This window comes from Ambystoma mexicanum, chromosome 6p, assembly GCF_040938575.1.
Source record: "Ambystoma mexicanum isolate Mex_15411 chromosome 6p, UKY_AmexF1_1, whole genome shotgun sequence".
Taxonomy (NCBI): domain Eukaryota; kingdom Metazoa; phylum Chordata; class Amphibia; order Caudata; family Ambystomatidae; genus Ambystoma; species Ambystoma mexicanum.
Genome location: NC_090935.1, coordinates 1154454845 through 1154474890, shown reverse-complemented (window position 1 = coordinate 1154474890; position 20046 = coordinate 1154454845). Strand labels below are relative to the sequence as shown.

The following is a 20046-nucleotide window of genomic DNA, read 5'->3' as shown; positions in this document are numbered from 1 at the left end:
AGCACCCCCTGCCCTCTCCCCCATCCTCCCTACTTGACCCTACCACGTCCCCCAGGGATGCTTAATGTAATTTTCTATATTTAAATAGAACCCCATCTGTAGGTTAAAACACTTGCTGGTCCGGGTTTCCAACATGGGTTGCCTCTTATTTACCAATTCCCAGACTTTGAGGGTATTTTGTTTGCCAGACTTGCCTGTATATTCTTCCAAGCTGCTGCATAAAAATCCCTTTTTTCACTCTAAATAAGGTTTTCATAGTCCCCTTTTTCGATACATTTTATTTTGTATTATAATTATTTTTTTTATAGATGTAAGACAATTCTAAACATTGCACATATTGCAGCTATGTTTAAAACTCTCACACAACGCGGTAAGACTTGCATAGGACAGCAAATAAACAAAACTTCAATAAAATCACAACACGGAAGCATTGACCAATCTCTACATATATTCACGGTACAAGAAGTTAAATAGTATGTTCCAACAGTTCCCTGCTAGGGGCATTATCATCTCACCTGGAAGGACATGTAGAGTCTATTATGGGCCTGTGTATATGAAAAAACTCTCCTCACCTCTCAAAGAAAGCTTGTACATAATTTTCAGAAAAATATAATGCCTTCTCTGATGCCACTATTGACCACATATGTGCCCATCAGTCATCCACAGTTGGTAACTTCAGCGTCTTCCAGAAGGTCGCTATCATAGCCTTTGCCATGAGAAGCATGGTGCGTACCAGGGCAATATTTATAACGTGCCCGATGTCTGCTCTCTCTTTGAGGACCGCCAGCAAGCAGACAATGGATCAAGCGGCAGTGATGACAATGATATGCAGTTAAGTGTATTCAACACATCAGTCCAATAAGGCGCGAGGTTGGGGCATCGCCACCAGATATGCAAGTACATTCCTGTGCCCCCACAGCCCCTTTAGCACAGCCCATCCTCCTTCCCTCTACTTATGTGCCTTATTCTATCCAGCGTTAAATATTCCCTAGCCAGGAATGAGAACTCTCTTTCCATGTATTGGACACTCCTAGTGAATTTCTTCAGTCCCATCCAAGTATCCCTCCAATTCTCTGGTGGAACCTCAACCCCAAGATTATCGTGCCAGGCTCGTACACTGTTCTTCCCAGTTCACGCAAGAATAGAGGCTAGACACAAGACCCTTGGAAGCATTGGGCGATAAGACCAGCTTCTCAAACTCCTTAAGTGTTCAAGTGGCCGCCTGCCGGTTACTTAATTGCATTGCCCAATGTTGCAGATGCCAATATTGGAACCTATGGCTTTCCTTTACCCCAAAGGTTTCCTTGCAAGATTCGAAAGATCAGATCTGACCTTTATCAAACATGTGAGATAGGAATTTTCAGCCCCCTGCTTTCCAGTTGGCGAATGCAATTCCATCCTAAGCCGGTAGAAAACTGGGATTGAAATGAAGGAGTGAGTGGGGATGGGAATGAGTAGAGTTCCAGGCCCAGTGCCACCAAATCCCAAGCCTGCATAGTAGCTGGCAGTTTGCGCACACTCAGCAGTCTATCCCTTTTCAGCAACCACGGAATGTAACAAAGTGGTTTACCTGCGACATCGTCTTCCAGTCGACACCAGCCTTTGGTTGTGAAGGGGTTAATCCAGTCATGTATGACCATTAGTTGAGTTGCTGGTAGTATCTTCGCACATCTGGTAATGCCATACCCCCTCCCTCCCTCCCTTCCTCCCAGGACCGATAAAGTGTAGTCTTAGAGATTGTGGCTTCCCCCCTCTTTCCGACATAAGACACGATATCCCATTGCATCTTCGCCAGCGTACGGTAGAGCCTGGAAGTGATACAGCAGCCGTGGAAGTATAGTCATTTTGATTGCAGAGACCCTACCGAACCAAGAGCTTGACTTCATCCACGAGGATCGCAGGTCAGCCTTAATAGAATCGAACAAGATGGGGTAGTTGGCCTGGTATAGGACTACACATCGGGGGATGGAGGGGTAAGGTAGATCCCTAAATATTTTAGCTACCCCCTTCACCCAATTAAAAGGAACCACCTGCTTCAGGAAGTCAAGGGTCTCTGCCCCACAAGAAATGTTCCGCGCTTTGCTCTTACCGAGATTCACCTTGAATCCAGATAGCCGGCGGAAAGAGTTCAAGATTCCCAAGCGTTCAAGGTCAGAATCAAGTTGTCTGCAAAGAGGGCTATTTTGTGTGCAGTGCCCCTATAAGGCATTCCCTATATTCCACCCATTGCTCTAATCCGCACACAAAGCGGTTCCATCGCCAATGCAAATAGTTGCAGTGAGAGGGGGCACCCCTGCCTGGTACCCCTAGAGAGCGTGAATACCTGCAATATCCCACCATTAGCAGATATCCTTGGGTGCCAGGCATGAGCACATAGAGAACACCCCTTTAATAAACCCATCACCCAAGTTACAACTCTTTAAGACTACCCGGAGAAAAGGCCATTCAATGCGGTAAAACGCCTTTTCAGCGTCTAGTCCCAGCAGCATAGCCGGTGTGCCTACGAGATGTTTTATATCCATGAGGTTTGCAATTATCTGGACATTATCCGCCCCCTGGCGACCCCTTACAAACCCTACCTGGTCCTCACCCACCAGCAATGGAAGTACTCTATCAAGCCTAGATGCCAGGATTTTAGCATAGATCTTGAAGTCGGTATTCAAAATGGCAATAGGCCTGTAGGACGCGCAAGAAGCAGGGTCCTTGCCTGGCTTTGCAATGAGGGTTATCCTAGCCTCGCTCATGGTCTGAGCTGAGATACCCTGCAAAAACATCCCATTAAAAGGTATACAAACAGGTTCCAAGAGGCTACCAGAGAATTTATTAAAGAAAGACACTGTTAAGCCATCCAGCCCAGGAGATCCCCGCCCTCGGAGAGGAGATCGCCTGTAGGATTTCCTCCTTAGTGAGCTTGCTATAAAGTAGGTCATGCAGTTCCGCAGAGAGCCTAGGCATGGGACACTGACCCAACTACTCCTGTATTAAGCAATGGTCTGGCTGGTCAGACATGTAGAAGGTTTTATAGTAAGCATCAAACTGCCTCAGCATTTCATTGTTGCTACATAACATTTTACCTGTACTGTTAATAATGCTGGCAATCCTTCCCGATCTAATACTCTGCTTAAGCTTCCTCACTAGGATCTTCCCAGCTTTATTCCCCTCAAAGTATTTCTGCTTAGCCTGAATGATACTGAATTCAGCCCTCGAGGTCTCCAACATGCCTGCATGAAAGGCCTTGCGACAGCCTGTTTCCCTGTATTCTGTCTCCCTGCTCCTCAGTTCCTGGTTAAGCAAAGTGGCTTGCTCCCTTCTAAGTCTGTTAAGCACAGCAGCCTTCGAGATAAATAAAAAATGCCCCTAAGATGCGCCTTGAATGCATCCCACCGAACAACATTGGTTGGAAAAAATCTTTTATCGCCACCTCAGTCTCGTCTCACACACTGTAACGACTGGTTGAGTTTCCAGCAGCTGTATCCCGCTTCCCTGGGGGGGGATCACTATACTCCAACGTATTGAAGCGTGGTCTGAGAAGTCGATAGTGCCTGTGTCAATCTTGCCCACCTAAGAGATTAATGCTTCTCCCACCCAGAAGTAATCTATTCTCGTGTTTATGCGGTGAGCGTGAAAAAAAAAAAAAAAATAGTGCCTCACATTTGGATGGAGAACGCCAGACATCCACCAGTTACAAGTCTTCGATCTGCTTAAGGAGGACACTTAAGGGCATAACAGTACCCTAGATTCGTCCCAATTGGGGTCCACAGGTAAATTACAATCTCCTCCTAGAATAATACGACCCGTGGAAAATGCCATCAGGCCCCTGAGCACCCAGCCAAGGAAGTCAATTGGTCCCGTGTTCGGGTGACATACATATGCGAGTGTAACATGTGTGCCCCCAAGCATTCCTGCTATAAAGAGAAACCACTGCTCCCGATCAGATTTCACCCCGTCCGCCTAGAACAGCACCCTCTTTCCCAATAAGGATGCCAACCCTCTGCTTTTTTGGGCGATGCATGGAAACTTCCTAGTGCTTAACATGCCCACATCAGACTTATGTAGATTTGCCCCCTGAACTAACGCAATATTCACCTGCTGCCGCTTCAGTATGTGGAGCACTATACAACGTTTCCTGGGGTAATTCAAGCCCATAACATTGTGGCCCGAACACTGTAGTTCCCTAACATCCTAAAAGATGACTGTGCGTGCAGGCCACCCCAAGCTACCCAAAAAAGGAAACATTAATGAGACTCTTCCCTCATAAGGGTATGCAGTGATTATGTAGAATCACAAAATACCTAATCCAATTACAACAAATCCAAAATAACTAATTCCAAAATAACATAATAAAGTATTAGGAACAAAAAAAGGGGGGCTTTTGAGGCAGAACCCCCCAAAAACAACGAAAAAGGAATTCCTGATTTTGGAATTAGTTATTTTGGTATCAGTTACAATTGGATTAGTTATTTTGTGATGCCACATAATCACATGCAACCCTCATATGTACCGTAAGACCCATGATCATACAATGCTTCCCACAACCTTTCAAACAACCAACCAAAATCAAGAGACATAATAAACATAAGCTACACTTGGGCGTGTAGAAGCAGATGTCACCCATCAGGAACAACTCTCCCCGATCAGACAAGTCCGCCTCCCCCCCCCCCTGAGCTAAATACCTACAGACGTCATCAAAAGCATACATTCCCAGACATCAGAAAGGGCTAGCTTCCTGTTCCCGGAGTGCTCCCTCCACTATGAAGCCACCAACTCAGGGACTTTGCACTGGGCACCCTCCTCCCTTCAGAGCCCCAGCCAAAAATGTGCCTACATCTACTCTGATTGTCATCATCTTTGCTCTGCAACAGTGAAATCTCCAGCACCATGACTGCCTCCTCAGGAGCTGTGCAGCGCCACTGCTTCCCATCCCATGTGAAAAGCAGGCCAAATGGGAACGTCCAAAGGTACTGTACTCACTCTTGTCGAAGTTTTCCTGTCACCAGCCGGAATGCCAGCCTTTTTGGGAGCATCACAGCTGCCAAGACCTGAAAAATGAGGAGCTTTTGGGTGACATAGGAAATCTCCCCCATTGACCTAGAGGGTATCAGAATCTCATCCTTGACCATAAAGGCATGGAATTTCATGAGGATGTCTCTGGGATGGCCGCACAGGCCCTTCCGGAGGGGCCCAACCCTAGGCACTCGGTCAAGGTTGATGGGGTCCGTATATATTCCAGGGTAGATGTCCTTGAAAAAGCAGAGAACCCAAGCCTTCAAGTCCGATCCTTCCACATTTTCGTCAGGGCCCCAGATTCGGAGGTTCTCTATTTTGTGTCCATTTTCTAGATCTTCAATGGAAGAAATCAGTTATTCTATTCCCCGCTTGGCTCCCGACATCTCCCCCCTGCAGATGGATGACATCCTCTTTGTAACGCCTACCTGATCCCTTGTAGGAGTGTCTGGAATCCCCGCTGAGTGTCCTGCACCTTTCACCACCCCAAGCACGTGGAGTGATGACCAATGAGGTACTGCTGTGTTTAGGCTAGAAAGGGCTAGGGTTATAGGGCAGGTCTTGCCTGTAAGTGCGCGATGTTTACTTGGGAAAGCTGGATCATCCACCTTGGGCTCTCGATTGGTGGGCTGCATCCACTCAAGTAACTCTGGCTCCCAGTTACTTCACTGGTTGCTGCACGACAGGCCTGCTGTAGCGTGCAATATGGCACTTGAGGGCTCTTAGTCCTTTTGCTTTTCTTTGTGTCTTTTTGTGAAAAGTTGGTTGTCATGGCTAATGTCCTCTTCCTTTCTCCACCTCTTCTTGTTTCCCATCTCTTCTCTTGCAGCACTTTAGTGTCCTTTTTTCTCTCCTTCATTTCCTCTAAACACTTATTCTATCTAGCTGGATGGGGAAAACGTGGTGGGATGCGTCTATGTATCAGATATACAAGCCAGCTGCACAACTATATGCAAGCTGAGATTTACCCCCAAATCTCTGCAGATTAAGAATATAAAGAATATAGCTTCCTACTGTGTGCGCTCATCTGGAAAACATAACTAGTAGATGGCATGAATGCAAATTCAATTTATAATTGCCTTTGCCGGCATGTGTTTCGACCCTCGGTTGTTTTCGGGGTAGTGTTAGCATCCTGTGTTCTTGATTTCAAATTATCAAGGTGATGATATCTGTTCATGGCAATCATTTGTCTAGCAATATTTTATCAGCATCAGAGTCTTTCGATATTTCCCCTGATCCGGAGTGTAATCCTGGATGGGGTCGCTAGACAAATGAATGCCATGAACAGATAATTTCGCCTTGATAATTTGAAATAAAGAACACAGGATGCTGACACTACTCAGTTAGCATAACCATTCCTGAGAATGGACAATACCTCCTTGTCATCGAGACAACCTGATTACAGGGTAAGACATGTCCACCTTCTCTACTGCAGAACAGCAGGACGATATGCATAAATTAACCCTTCTGCAACGTTATATTCATGTAGAATCATCAATAGCAACAACGCTATTTATTTCTATTTCACCGCAGCAAAGATGGATCTTTACTATACAGCTGTGCCATGCCTTGAAAACAACCAAGAGTCGAAACACGTGTCTGCAAGGGCAAATGAGAATATTCAAAGAATACTTGGACATTGAATTAAAAATTGAATTTGCATTCATACCATCTACTAGTACTATGTTTTCCAGATAAAGGATATAGCTTCCTACTGTGTCCGCTTATGTACTTCTTCTATGCAGCTTCCGTTTCTGCAGCGCTGTGGTAGTTTGCTGCAGGACTGACCCCCTTTCTTGTAATTCTCTTCTTACTACAGGGAACAGAGCCTTTTGCGGCGTGATGCGGTGCTCAACAGTGCTATCTGGATGAAGGCGCTAATGCGGTAAAGTAGGTCATTTTTTGTGCTCGTTTCAGGTTCAACAGATCAATGCCTTGTCTTCAGCCAATTAATGCTCCTTTGTCTTTGCAGGTGTGGGTCGATGGCTCCAGCGCTCCAGAATAGATCCTTGTGGAGCACGGGTTGCTGGCTTCAGAGATCCAGATCAAGGGAACACGGTAAGCGTCCAACTGCCTTCATGACAGGAATAACATGAAGCAAAGGGTGTGGGCCTAGAACATGGTTTAAATAGCCCTGGGTCCATGCTCTGATAAGCTGGAATAATATTTGGAGCAGTAGAGAAAATGAAAACTTGATGACCATGTTGGATGACTGGCAAGGCCTTAACATGGTGGCCATCTTTAGGAGTCTTCCCATGCCTCTGCTGCTTGGTGCAAGCGCCAGCATCGTACAAGTGTAGTCGAGCCTTCCACATGAGCATACCCAATGTGGCTGTTTTGATCCTGGGACCCTCCCGTGACCCTGACATTCTTGTAGTGAATGTATTGACTCCTCTGCGTCCCCCACTCTTGTATTCATCTGCTTTCGGTCCTTAGATAGTACGCCCAGAGACTTTTCAATCCCTTAAGTTGCAGATGAAATTTCTTTCCTGAACGAGGTGGAGCTCTCCTCCCAAGGGTGGCCATCCACTCCTAAAGGTATTTTTTCATAGGAGGGGAAGCCACAGATCCCACCTCCTTTCCTCCTTTGCATGTTCAAAGGACAGGCAATCTTATGAATGCAATCCTAATACAGTAAACAAAAACGCTTTTCTGCCTTTCCTGAAAATTTTTTAGTTGAATTAGGTTTGACATTCATAGGAATGGCTGCCCTGTGAACGTGTTTTCATTCTCTGCTCTAAGGCAGTGATAAACTACAGCTCCCAGTAGGGGGTTCCTGCATCATTACTGCTGCAAGAGCAGAGAATTCAAGTAACACATAAAAGTGTTTCTGCATACAAAATAGATGCCTCCAAGTCAAAACTTAGAGGCACATTCCCAGATAATTTTGTATGTGAACATTTGTTAAACATTTAAATATATATTTTTTTTACTATGGGCAATCTTTTTAGATAAAAAGATGTTTAAGTGGACTTCCCCTTTAAGGAAACGTGGATCTTTTTTGCATGGGAGCCTATTCCGATTGATATAGTTGCCCCACTTACTACATATCATGATCCCTTTGAAGCGCATTAACTCTAAAGGGACAAGATTTTAAGGCATTACCTGAGGTGGATGGTCACATTCTGTAGGTGTAAGGCTACCATAAAAGAGGCAGGCACTTTGTGAATGAGTTGCAGAAGGTAGAGACAGCTTGGGAGCAAAGAAGGATCTCTAGCCGGGACACCATAGGCTGGAGGACTGATCCAGGGGGCTGGCGAAACAAGAAAAGAGCTGGAGTAGGAGCCAAGGAATTGGCGAGAGGTGGCCAAAGAAAGGGAATGGAACCAGAAGGAGGCTCACCTTTAACTAGCCGCAGTGGGCGGAGGATCCAACCGGCTGGCTTCTGCAGCTGGGTTTCTTTGATGGGAGATACAACCTGTCAGGTATGAGGTCTGAACAGCCAAGGACCCAAGTGTCTACACACTTGCTCTCTAACCTTAAATTGCAACGGTGGAAGACAAAGCAGTAGTTTGTAGCCCATGCAGCAACATCTACACAAAAGGTACATAAACTAAAGAAATCTTTTGTGTCTGGATGTGTGCCGTCAAGGTGCTCTTTCTCCTTCATTGTCCAAGAGCCCCCTCTGGATCCTATGCTGTTCCACTCATTATACAGAACACCTTTTCTGATTTACTTACCTTAAGGACTCACTGGAGTTTTGTTAGTGGCTCACACATGCTGTACATCCTTGCAAACAGAATACAAGTTGTGGATCCGCTGTAGACACCACTTGATATCAGGGCAGCCCAGCTTCTGCCATCTTGCATTGTGTCTGCTCTATGAGGGTATGACTCCTTTAGTCCACAGAATGGGTTTCCAGGTTCAGGAAGGAGACAAAGGTGAACATGGGACAAAACACCAGAATGCAGTATGTAGTATTTTCTATTTTTCAAATTACGAAAGGGGCAAGTCCAGTGGAGAAAGTACAAATGGAAGGAGCAAAACTATGACTGGTAAAGTCATAAAAGTTGTTTGTAAATGGATTTGAGAAGATCCAGAAAACCTATGAGAATGAGGCTAAAAACCAAAGGAGCTTTTCAAGGGCATAAACATGGCTAAGGCCTATATGAGGCAGTGATGCAACACACGTGCCTGCTATTTCTTGCATAGTCCCCAAAATACACTGTTGAGCAAGGGAGATAATCTCAGACAGCAGAGTAGCACATTCTGATTCTACGAAGAGTTTTGCAAAAGGAAATGATAGGCCGTATGGTTTCCCACCCCCTAAATGCGCAGATATGCTGCCAATCTAAAATGTGGGAAGGACAGTACGAGCTACAGAAAAATCTTTCCCTCCCTCGCTGGCCTGGAAGGACATTTTAAAATAATGGTTTAAAAACATGTATGTTGATGGTTTGGACCCACAACTAAATCGATGCTCTACCCTTTCTATATTTCTCAACCAATTTCAGAATTGAATTTCTTTTTTGCATTCATCAGGATGTAAACGGTCACTTTCCTATACATCTTGTTTTGTGGAGTATGGCATGCAAAACACCTTAGGCTCTCTCCTATTTTGCATATATGCCAGACAGCTATAGAATTCAATTCAGGTGATAGACTTACTCTGATAAGGAGTGATTGGAGTATGTTCATGCTGTATCTTTCACAGATTAATTGCAGCCCTTTTGTATTGGTGCCCAGATCTTTGTATCTGATGTTATGCCACCTAGGGTGCTAAAATCACAATCATCAAATTTGCTGTTTACTGTTAAGTGAATATTTAGTAATTTTGTAATGTTACAATGCAGTTACCATATGTAAAAATGACTCGAGGTCTGTTAGTAATTCTTGATGGTTAGCTACCAGATAGCAGTCTACAAAAATTGTTTGACTTGGTCTCAATTTCAATATTCACACTATGGAAAGTTCCAAAATGTAAAGCTCTCTGTAATGAGCAATTATGACCCTCCTGATTTGAGTTCCTGCACGCTGGAACTTGAATTCAAAAGAATTTTTAATACAATGCTGGCAATCGCAAGAATCCTGACCGCAGCACGGGAGACAGAGGTGCTTCTGTGGAGTCTGCGCACAACAAATCGCGTTGGTTGCATAAGTGGAAGGGTACTAGCTGGGGTACCGGGCGTTGCCAGTGTCCTGATCAAGTAGTGTCTCGTGTGCCATGGAGGATGTTGCTCTTGGGCTCATGTCAGCAAGTCTTGCTTCAGTTTGCTCTGGCATCTCATTTGCCCTGGAGAAAGTTGCTCTTGTTCTCTGGTTGGCAATTTGTGCTGCTTTTTGTTGTTGTGTTCCAGAAGCTCTTGATAATGATTTTCGCTTTGCATCAGATGGAGATTTTCCAATGGATGTTTTTTTTTTTGTGCGCGGCATGCTTCAGTCACTTAATGGCTGCAGCACATTTGAGAAAGTGTCCAAGAAATATTGATTGGGGTCTCTTCTCGTGAATGAACTTTAGTAAACTGTAACCTTGATATTTCCCATATTTGTAGTGATGTGATGAAAAGAAAAATAATTTTAATTCCCTCTAAAAATGCTTTAATAAACACTTTCGAACTGTATACAGTAGTAATACATTTCAAAGGAGAAATAACCAACACATTGAACATTTTGCTTCAGACACTTTCCCAATATTTGCCTCCTAGTACTTCATGTAGTGAATCGGGGTGAGCATCAGTAAATGAGGGTGTCTACAGAGTGATTATTTTGCATCCAAACAGACTAGAATCTTGCCCCCGACAAATGAGGAATCCATGCAAAATTTGGTAGACGTGGGTTCAATGGTGTGGATTTGTATAGCTGGACAAACAGACGCATACGTACATTCAGCTTTATATGTTGCATTAACTCAATGTCATGATGAGCCTGTAAAACAGTACTCTCAATTAAGTGAGGAGATAGAAAGGAAGCCCCTTTTTTTGGATCCTCCAGCAGATGGCAGTAAAGGCATGTATTTAAAGATTAGATACCCATGCACTAAAAACAGGTACACGTTACAATGACCAATACTTTAATGAAACTTTCAATATTTTGGCCTGTTTCAATGCAGATTAGGAAGACGTTTTTGCAAGTAACGGCAAATAAAGCACATGTTCTAACTGGGGATTGAGTAGAATAATTATCCCGGTACTTTCGTTTCCAAATGCCAAAAATAATTAAGGCTACTGAAGAAGCTTCAAGGGCCATGAACCCCAGGGAAACACATACAACATCGTCGACATTGGAATAGTGATATGTCAGGTTGCAGCTGTTTACGATAGCTTGTCATCAATGCCCCAAGTAATCTATCACATTGTAAATTTACACTGAAGTAAACGTTCAGTTGTGACGTCTAAATGTTCTGTTGAGCAAAAATGCAAGTTTGCAGTCAGTCTACAGACCTAGACTTATTTGATGATCAACCATGTGAAACCTAGCTTGAAGCACATTTCTTTCTTTTTTCTGCGTGCATACTGAACAGAAAACTGGTTCGTAAAAATTGAAATATGCAAACATAACAAAAAGGAGGGCTTTGGTTCTGTATTTGTATGTAGGGGGAAAAAAGCACAAATGTTAACCCTACCGGCTCCTGCTTGGAATTATGCCCTTTTCGAGTTGATTGGCAATTCTTATAGCCAGCCAGTTTCCAAGCTTCCCATCGTAGAGTGTATCCACCACTCTGAAGATCTCGCCTCTTGCGAATCCTAGGCTTTGAGGTGCCTCCTTCTCGTATTCGAAGTGGGTCCTTATAAAAAATGAATCGCCCCTGCCACACGCAAGAATGTTCTTGTAAACTATAGAAAAACACAAGGAAAATCATTTCATTTTGTGAAAATGATTAGTCAGAAAACAATTCTGTTAACATTTTCACGAAGCCCAATTTATTTAAGTTTTAATCAATATTTTCCCCAAAACAAACATTGATGGGGCTTCTGTGTAAAGAACCAACCAAGTTCACACACAAGTTGCTGACAGGGTGTGTTAGAAATGTGTTGTCCTTTTCCATGAATTTGCTGAAAAACGTAGACAAGAAATATTTGACTAAAGAGAAGAATCTGTGCACTGCTGGTATCTCAGAGTGAACTATCGTTTTAGCACACAAATAAGTAAAACGAATGGGGAATGTGAACACACGTTATCAATATTAGTAATTAGATTTGGGTTTGGCAAACAATTTTACTCGTTTTGAGACCAAAGGTTTCATCGTGGAATTCTTGACACAAGACCGATTATTTTTTATTTTCTCCAACGGGCTTAACTGATTTATCCCTGATGAGCCATCTGAAGTCTCAGATCAGAGTACCAGTAGTGTGCATTCCTGAGAGCCTGTAAACCCCTCCTGTGCAGGAGTATCCTAAGGTTAATCTCCTTCACATCTGGCTTTGGGGGACCTGTTGATAGTAGCCCTTTTTTATTCTAGTGCAGTACGGTGTTGTACACAGGGATGTACTCAATATCAAATAGATGATAATTGCTTTTTGATTTCAAAATAATATCGAGCCTCTTGTTAGAAACCTGAGGGTATCCTCACTCCTACTCCCCCCCCACCCCCTCCCTCTGGATTCCTTTCTCAGGTGGCCAGGGAAAGGCCCTCCATTGCTTTTGGAGGATCACCTAGGTGGAGGGTACTTGGAGATTGGGGTGTCCACGGGCGAGACATGGTATCCCCTTTCTCTGTTGAGGACCAACCTAACTCTCCCCCGGCCTCTATAGGCTACTGTAGAGCAGCACCCCTAATTTCCCCCACATTTAACTTCTAACAGTACTGAGACGAGGAAGAGGTGACTAAGAATGATGAACACGCAAACTTAATTTCACCACTTTGGTACTGGGACGAGGAAGATGCCTGCCGAGGGGGTCAGGCACGAACAATTGTCCTATCAAGTGGTTGCAGGTGTACAAAGGAAGAGCAGAGAGCAACAGGGAGACCTGGGTGCGAGAGACCACAGGAGACCTGTTATATGGAGGCGGCAGCAGTGGTGGGGGCAGTGAGGAAGCCATGACGCCGGCCGATGCCCAGACCACCTGGGAAGCCCAAGGCAAGTTGGGCTGTTGGGCTAACACAGGTGTGGGAACCTCCGTGCTGGGCAGCGTGTAGCTGGACCTGCGAACAAGCAAGAAAGAAGAAGGGACTCCATCCGCGTCCGTGCCTGGAAGCAGAGACCAGCCTGTGGGTCGCTGAAGCAGATCAAAGGCAGCAGGAGCCGCCAGAGAGGACATCGACGACCAGTGAGTGTCAGGGAAGTCACTCAGTGCCGGGGCACTTCTAGAGGGCTATACATAGGTAAAGAACTGCCGTAGGATGCGCATTGAATGCTGAACGGAATGAAAACCCGAAACCCGAAACACATCCGTGAGGACCTGCTCTCGAACCTTGACTCTAACATTCCTTGTGTTCTCATTTTGCTTGATCTCTCTTCTGCCTTTGATACTGTCAACCATACCATCCTGCTCAACCGTCTCCGTGATAACCTGGGTATCACTGGTAAGGCTCTGGCTTGGCTGACCTCTTTCCTCTCAAATCGACCCTCCCAGGTCCAACTGGGGTCTTTCCTGTCTGACATCTTTTTCTCTACCTGTGGTGTCCCCCAGGATTCAAACCTCTCTCCCTGGCTGTTCAACCAGTACCTAGCACTTCTCGCCCACCGCATCGCTGCTCTCTGCCCCTACCTTCAGTGCTATGCTGATGATACCCAGCTCATTTGCAGGCTACCCTCGGCCTCCTCTTCTCCTTCCCTCATCTCGGACTGTCTTTCTGCTATCCAGGAATGGTATGCTGCCAACGACCTCTGCCTTAATGCCAGTAAGACCGAGATTCTACTCATCGGCACACCCACTCCCTCCTTCCCTGCAACTCTCTGGCCGGCCTCTCTTGGCCCTCTTCCTGCTCCTACCTGCAAGGCTAAAAACCTCGGGGTCATCTTCGACTCCACACTCTCCTTCTCGCCTCACATTCCTGATGTTTCTAAGAAGTCACACTACCAGCTGCACCTCCTCAGAGGTATCCTTCTTTTCCTCTCCTTCCCCCAGAAGCTCACTGTCTCCAGAGCCCTGGTTCTCTCGAAGCTGGACTACTGTAACAGCCTCTACCTAAATCTGCCTGCCTCTACTCTCCGCCCTCTGCAACTCATCCAGAACAGGACTGCGAGACTTGTCCTTGGCCTCAAGCCCCGGGACCGTATCTCTCCAGGACTGAAATCGCTACACTGGCTCCCTGTGGCTGCGAGGATTAAGTTCAAAACCCCCTGCGTTGTCTACAAGGCCTTCTGGGGCCTGGGGCCAAAATACCTTCAACTCTCCCTTCCTAAATATCTTCCTTCTCGAGCACTTCGCTCATCCGCCTCCAAATCCCTCAGGGTCAGCCGCTTCTCTAAGCAACGAGTTGGTGGGAGATCTCTCTCCGCTGCAGGGGCCTCCCGCTGGAACAGCCTTCCTGCCTCCCTAAAACTTGAGGGGAACCATCTCCGGTTCCGGAAGTGCCTCAAAACCCTCCTCTTTGCTTCTGCTTTCTCTCCCCCTCTCCCCTGCTAAATCACTGAAATTGTACTAAATCAGCAACTGGGCCACTCACCAATCTCGGTCCTTGGCCCAGCCACTCTCCCCTGCACTGCCTTCACGGCAACCCCTGCACTGCGGGACTGTCTCTGTATCCCTACAGCCCCTCTTCCCAGCACTTGTCTGCACTTATCTTGCACTTGCCACCAGCTGGCCCTTATTATTTATCTTGTTCGTTACTAACTGTGTACTGCACTTTCCCCTCTCCCTTTCCCCCTTGCACTTTTCCCGTCCCCTTAACCTTGCACTTGCGCGATCTGAATGACACCTGGCCTAGTAGGATCGTTGTCTGTCTCCCTTTGTTCCCCCCTCCCTGCCTCGTCGCGCTTTGAAACACTTGTGTATAGGCGCGTTACAAATATCATATCATATCATAAAGCTACAAGTATGCATACTTAATACCGAATTGAATGAATACTTTATGGGCAAAGCTAATAATGGCTGAAAGACCAAAGGGAAAGTGCCCATTTGACAGCAGCCTACAGAAAAGAGCGCAAGTCTGAAAGAGTGCAATAGAAGAACAAGTTACTTACCCCTGGTAACGTTCCTTCGACTGGATTCTCCTCCCACGTATTTCTCATCTTATGATATCTTCGTTTCCAGCTTTAGGCGGTTTGGAAATTTTTCTCGGCAGAGGGTGTGGTGCGTGGAGACGGTTGACTAGATGTCCCCCAAGGGCTTCCATCTCGGCGGAAGTCATTGCCGAGTACATAAACCACACGCAGCGCCTGTTGTCTTCAAGTCAGTTTTTTTGCTACCATATGCAGAATTGCCCACCTTGATAATTGCCTCTTTAAATTATCAGACCTTAAAAGAGCGCAAATTCCAAAGCTCAGAAATTCTACAGTGGGGTAGGTTTGGAGGGCGATGAGGAATACGTAGGAGGAACATCCAGTCGAAAGAACTTTACCAGGGGTAAGTAACTTGTTCTTTGAATAGATTGTGTCCTCCCACGTATTCCTCATCCTATGACAGACTCCCAAAGCATTATTAGGTACTTTTGGAGGAGAGAGAGTAAGAATTGAGAGTTGTTTGTCCAGAATGGAGCATAGAAATGCCTTCCTAAATCATTCTTCATTGGTAGAAGTGTCTAAACAGTAATGTTTAGTCAACATGTGGAAGGTGGACCAGGTAGCTGCCTCGCAGATGTAATTTATCGGAACTCCCTGCTGAAGGGCAGAGGAAGTTGCCATGCCCCTAGTGGAATGAGCCCTTAAACCTTCTCGGGGATCTTTCCCTTGAGCCTATAACACTCTGAAATAGCCAGTATGGATAGGGTCTGTTTGGTGGCTGATAGACCTAGTTTGTATCCAGTATATCCAGTGAATACTTGGTTGTAATGTCGCAACTTTGCTATCCTTGAAATATAAAAGCTTAGAGCTGTCCCTGGATCGAGTCTATGGAATCTTTCATCTTCCTTGCCAGGACGAGGTGGAGGATAGAAGGCCGTAAACCCAATTTGCTGCGCTAAATGGTAATCAGACACAATCTTTGGTAGAAAAGAGGGTTTGGCCTTAAGGACAACCTTATCCTTGTAAAAAAGTGGCAAACTGAGGTTTACAGGATGCCTGCAACTCACTCACCCTGCGGGCTGATGTTATCGCTACTAACAAAATGTTTTTTTAAGTCAGCAGCCTTAAGGGCAGGAATGGAGTGGCTTGAACGGAGCGCACGTCAAAAAAAACCTTAAATGTTAAGGTCCCAAGTTGGTATTTGGAATGGCGCAGGAGGAAACACGTTTGTGAGTCCTTTAAGAAATGGAATTATTAAGGATATTTTGAAGTAGGAATCCTCTTCCGAGGTGCGCTTGAATATGGAAAGCGCTGCTAGATAACCCTCGATTGTTCCAATCTGGAGCCCCAGATTTACTCAAAGTAGTAGAAAAGCTAACACAGTAGGTGTATCGCATTGAAAAAGGTCCACATAATTTTCCCTACACCAGCTGTACAATTTTCTCCAACAGCAGAGGTATAAGGATTTCGTTGCTGGCCTTCTGGCCAAAATCTAAAATATCCATTACATTATCTGTGAGGTCCTAATCCTTGTACCTCAGCCTCTCAGAAACCAAGAGTGTGGAGTGTCTTCACCTCTGGAAGGAGAACCCGACCCTCCTCTCTTGAGAGAAGGTTCTCTCTTTGTGGAAGATGTATTGGAGAGCAGATGGACATGTCCAGAAGGTCTGGGTACCACGTCGTCCTAGAGCAATTAGGATTGTGGATTTACCAAACTTTCTCAACCTCCTGATCATGCGAAGAATGACTGGGATGGAAGGAAACGCATACAGGAGAGGAAACTACCAGTCCACTACGAACACGTCTCCTAGAGCTCCTCTTGGAGGAAACTTCCCAGAGCAAAGCAGTTAACACTTCTGGTTGACACTGGTCGCAAACAGATCCACTTGAGGGGTTCAACAAAGGGTGAAGATCTCTTGAAGGACTTCCTGAGCTAGTTCCAACTCATTGGAGACTGTGCTCTGCCTGCTCAGAGCTTCCATCGCCGTGTTCTACTCTCCGGCGAGGTGAACTGCAGATAGGGAGATTCCTTCTTGAATTGCCCAGAACCAGAGTTGCATCGATTCTCTGCAAAGTGGTAGTGACCCAACGCGTCCTCTCTTGTTGAGGTAGTACATGGCCACTGTGTTGTCCGTCATTATCAGGATATTTTTTTCCCGTACAGAGGGCAGAAACGCCTTCAACGCTAGACTGATTGCCCTCAGCTCCAACAGGTAGATGCGTAGTTTGGACTCCGAAGGAGACAAACAACAGCTCATTGTCAGATCGTTGGCGTGGGCTTCCCACCCCGTGAGTGAGGCGCCCGTCACTACTGCCATCTCCGACCATGGTTGTCAAAAAGGTTCTCCTTTCAGAATGCTGTCCTCGCAGGCCCACGACAGAAGGTCCTGTGAGACTCTGCATGGAATTTGAAGGCGGCCCGACATCCTGCTTGAGAATTTGGACCACTGTGTCCTGAGAGCCCATTGAAGGGATCTCATTCTTAGACGAGCCTCTGACACCAGAAAAATTCAGGATGCCATGAGGCCGAGCAGCCTCAAAAAGTCAAAGGCCAGAAGACGCTGGGCACTCTATAAGTTGTTTACCATCTGCAGAATGACCCAGCCCTCACCTCGGGTGGCAAGGCTTTTCCCAAGGATGCATCCAGGACTGCTCCAATGAACTGGAGTCTTTGAGATAGTTTCATGTGGGACCTCTTGTAATTGAGGGAGAAGCCCAGTCTGTGGAGGTGGCAGGTGATACTGAGATGTTCCTGGGACTGTTTGGGTGAACGTGCCCTGATCTACCAATCGTCCAGGGCGAAGTAGATGTGAATCTCTCCTCTCTCGAGACTTGCTGCCACCACTGCCATTAACTTGGTGAAAACCCTCGGGGCTGAGGTCAGCCTGAATGGCAGAGCTCGAAACTTTGAGAACCACCAACGGTGAACCTCAGATAGTTCCTGTGCTTGTGATGGATTGGCACATGAAAGTAAGCATCCTGAAGGCCCAACGATACCATCCAATCCTGGAGCTGGGAGGCCTGAAGGATCTGAGAAAGTTTGACGATCTTGAACTTGTCCTTCCTGAAGAACTTGTTCAAGTACCTCAAGTCCAAGATAGGTCTCAGTCCCCCATCCTTCTAGGAGATTAGGAAATAGGGAGAATACCATCCTCTGTTCCTCTTCATCACAGGAACTGGTTCTAGAGCACCTTTCTCTAGCAAAGTCAACATTTCCTGCAACAAGAATGGATCTAGACCATTTAGCGAATGGTTTCCCGGTGGATGATCCAGAGGTCTTTGAATAAAGGGGAGGCAGTAACCCTGAGCTACTGTTTCGATGCCCATGCACTGGAAGTAATACCTCGCCATTCTTTCAGATGCTGTGACAATGTGCCTCCTACAGGGGAGTCAAGACCTCAGAGTGGTTTTGAGGCAGCTGAAGCAGCGTCTGATGGTAAAGACACTGTTGCCTGGGTGGGCTTTGCACCTCTCCCTTGTCCACCACAAGGGAATCTTCTCTGTCCTCTTTGATCAGACTGTTCTCTTGCTCTTGCAACTGAGGAGTAGTAGCAAAAAGACCTACCCCACCAAGATGATCCGCTGGGGTGAAAAGGCTGTGGCTGCCTGACTGTGGCACTTAAGGACTTGGCTGCCGCCTTCAAGGTCTGCAGATTTTCAAGGCTTTCATCAGCCTTATTTCCAAATAAATGAGAGCAGTCAAAGGGCATGTTAAGGAGTCTGAAATTGTACATCAGGTGCAAATCCTGACTTCCTTAACCCTGCAAATCTGCATATGAAAGTGCTTGCTGCCATGGCCCTGCTGACGCTGTCAGCAGTGACCAGAATTGATTGTAGAGACGCACACATGGCCTCTTTGCCATCCCTTATCAGGTTCATGAAGCCGTCTCTTTCCTCACCCTCAGGGATGTGATCAGCCGACAATCGCTATGCAGTCCCACAGGGTGAATTTAAACTTTGCCAGAGCACATGGGGAATTAGCAGACTTTAACCCCTTAACTGCCAACAGTCCCCCCCCCCCACACCCCTCTAGTGCCAAGGCCTTTTTTGTGATTTCGGTATGTCACCATTCAATCAATTGTAGCTTTTTTGTTACAAAAGTTATCTCTGACAAATCTGACCCCTTTTCTTGCCACATGTACGCGGTCATAGCGCCATCAAGGAATCAGTTTGCTGTAGGGGATGAGAGAAAATAACCAAAAAGGGAGAAAATTTGGGTTTGTTTCAGGAAATGCCAATAAAATTATGTACAAAGCAGCCTGTGTTTTTTTCCTTTTAAGAACTGAGTACAGATGATTTGCTGTACTGAATTCGCCATTTTCCAGGCTTTCAAGAACAGGTTGAGTGGAAACCAAAAAAACATTTTGATATGGTGACCAGCCGTTTTGTGAGAGGTAGGTGATTTTGCCATTTTTTCCAATAGGACATGCATGGACGGAATGGAAGAAGAGGGTAGGCAAGCTGAATGAGAAGACAGAAAGGCACACATTTCTGAAAAGTAGACAAAATTCCAAGTTTAGGAAGGGGTAATTTGTGTAGGTCAGGCAACAACTATGTAGGGAATAATTCAATACTTTGGGGAAAAATTGGAAAAATGACAGATGAAAAAAGGTATGTGGTGGACATGGTTGGACTGGCAAGGCAATGGCTTCTGTGAATTTTGAGAAAAGCAATGCCCCACTACATTCCCGACTCTTACAGTTAGGAAACCACATTTTTTGTAATGTTTCACAAAACAAGCAGTACCACAAGCCAAAAACTGAGCCATGGCTCACAGGTTTTTTATGCTTACGGCCTACACAGACATGCTTAGCATGTGTAAGTAAGGAAAACAAATGTGGTGAGGAATGGCACGCATACATTTTTTGAACGAGCACAGGCAGACCTTTGAAGGGTAGGTGACTTGTGCAGGTTACAAAAGTGTACAGTGCCTAAAGCAGCGACTAAATGTAGGTCATATTTGGGAAATCAAAGGGTTGTGTGACAAAGTGCAGCA

The 20046-nt window shown here is 45.7% G+C and overlaps 1 protein-coding gene across 7 annotated transcripts in view; it reads right to left on the bottom strand.

The window, feature by feature from the left end:
* LOC138510254 (tight junction protein ZO-2-like) overlaps positions 1–20046 on the bottom strand; it is a 1104514-nt gene that overhangs the window by 296555 nt on the left and 787913 nt on the right. For all 7 annotated transcript variants that reach the window (XM_069625778.1, XM_069625777.1, XM_069625773.1 and 4 more), the window contains one exon: positions 11567–11777. In XM_069625778.1, coding sequence (XP_069481879.1) covers positions 11567–11777 — 211 coding nt within the window. The remainder of the gene's footprint in view (positions 1–11566; positions 11778–20046) is intronic.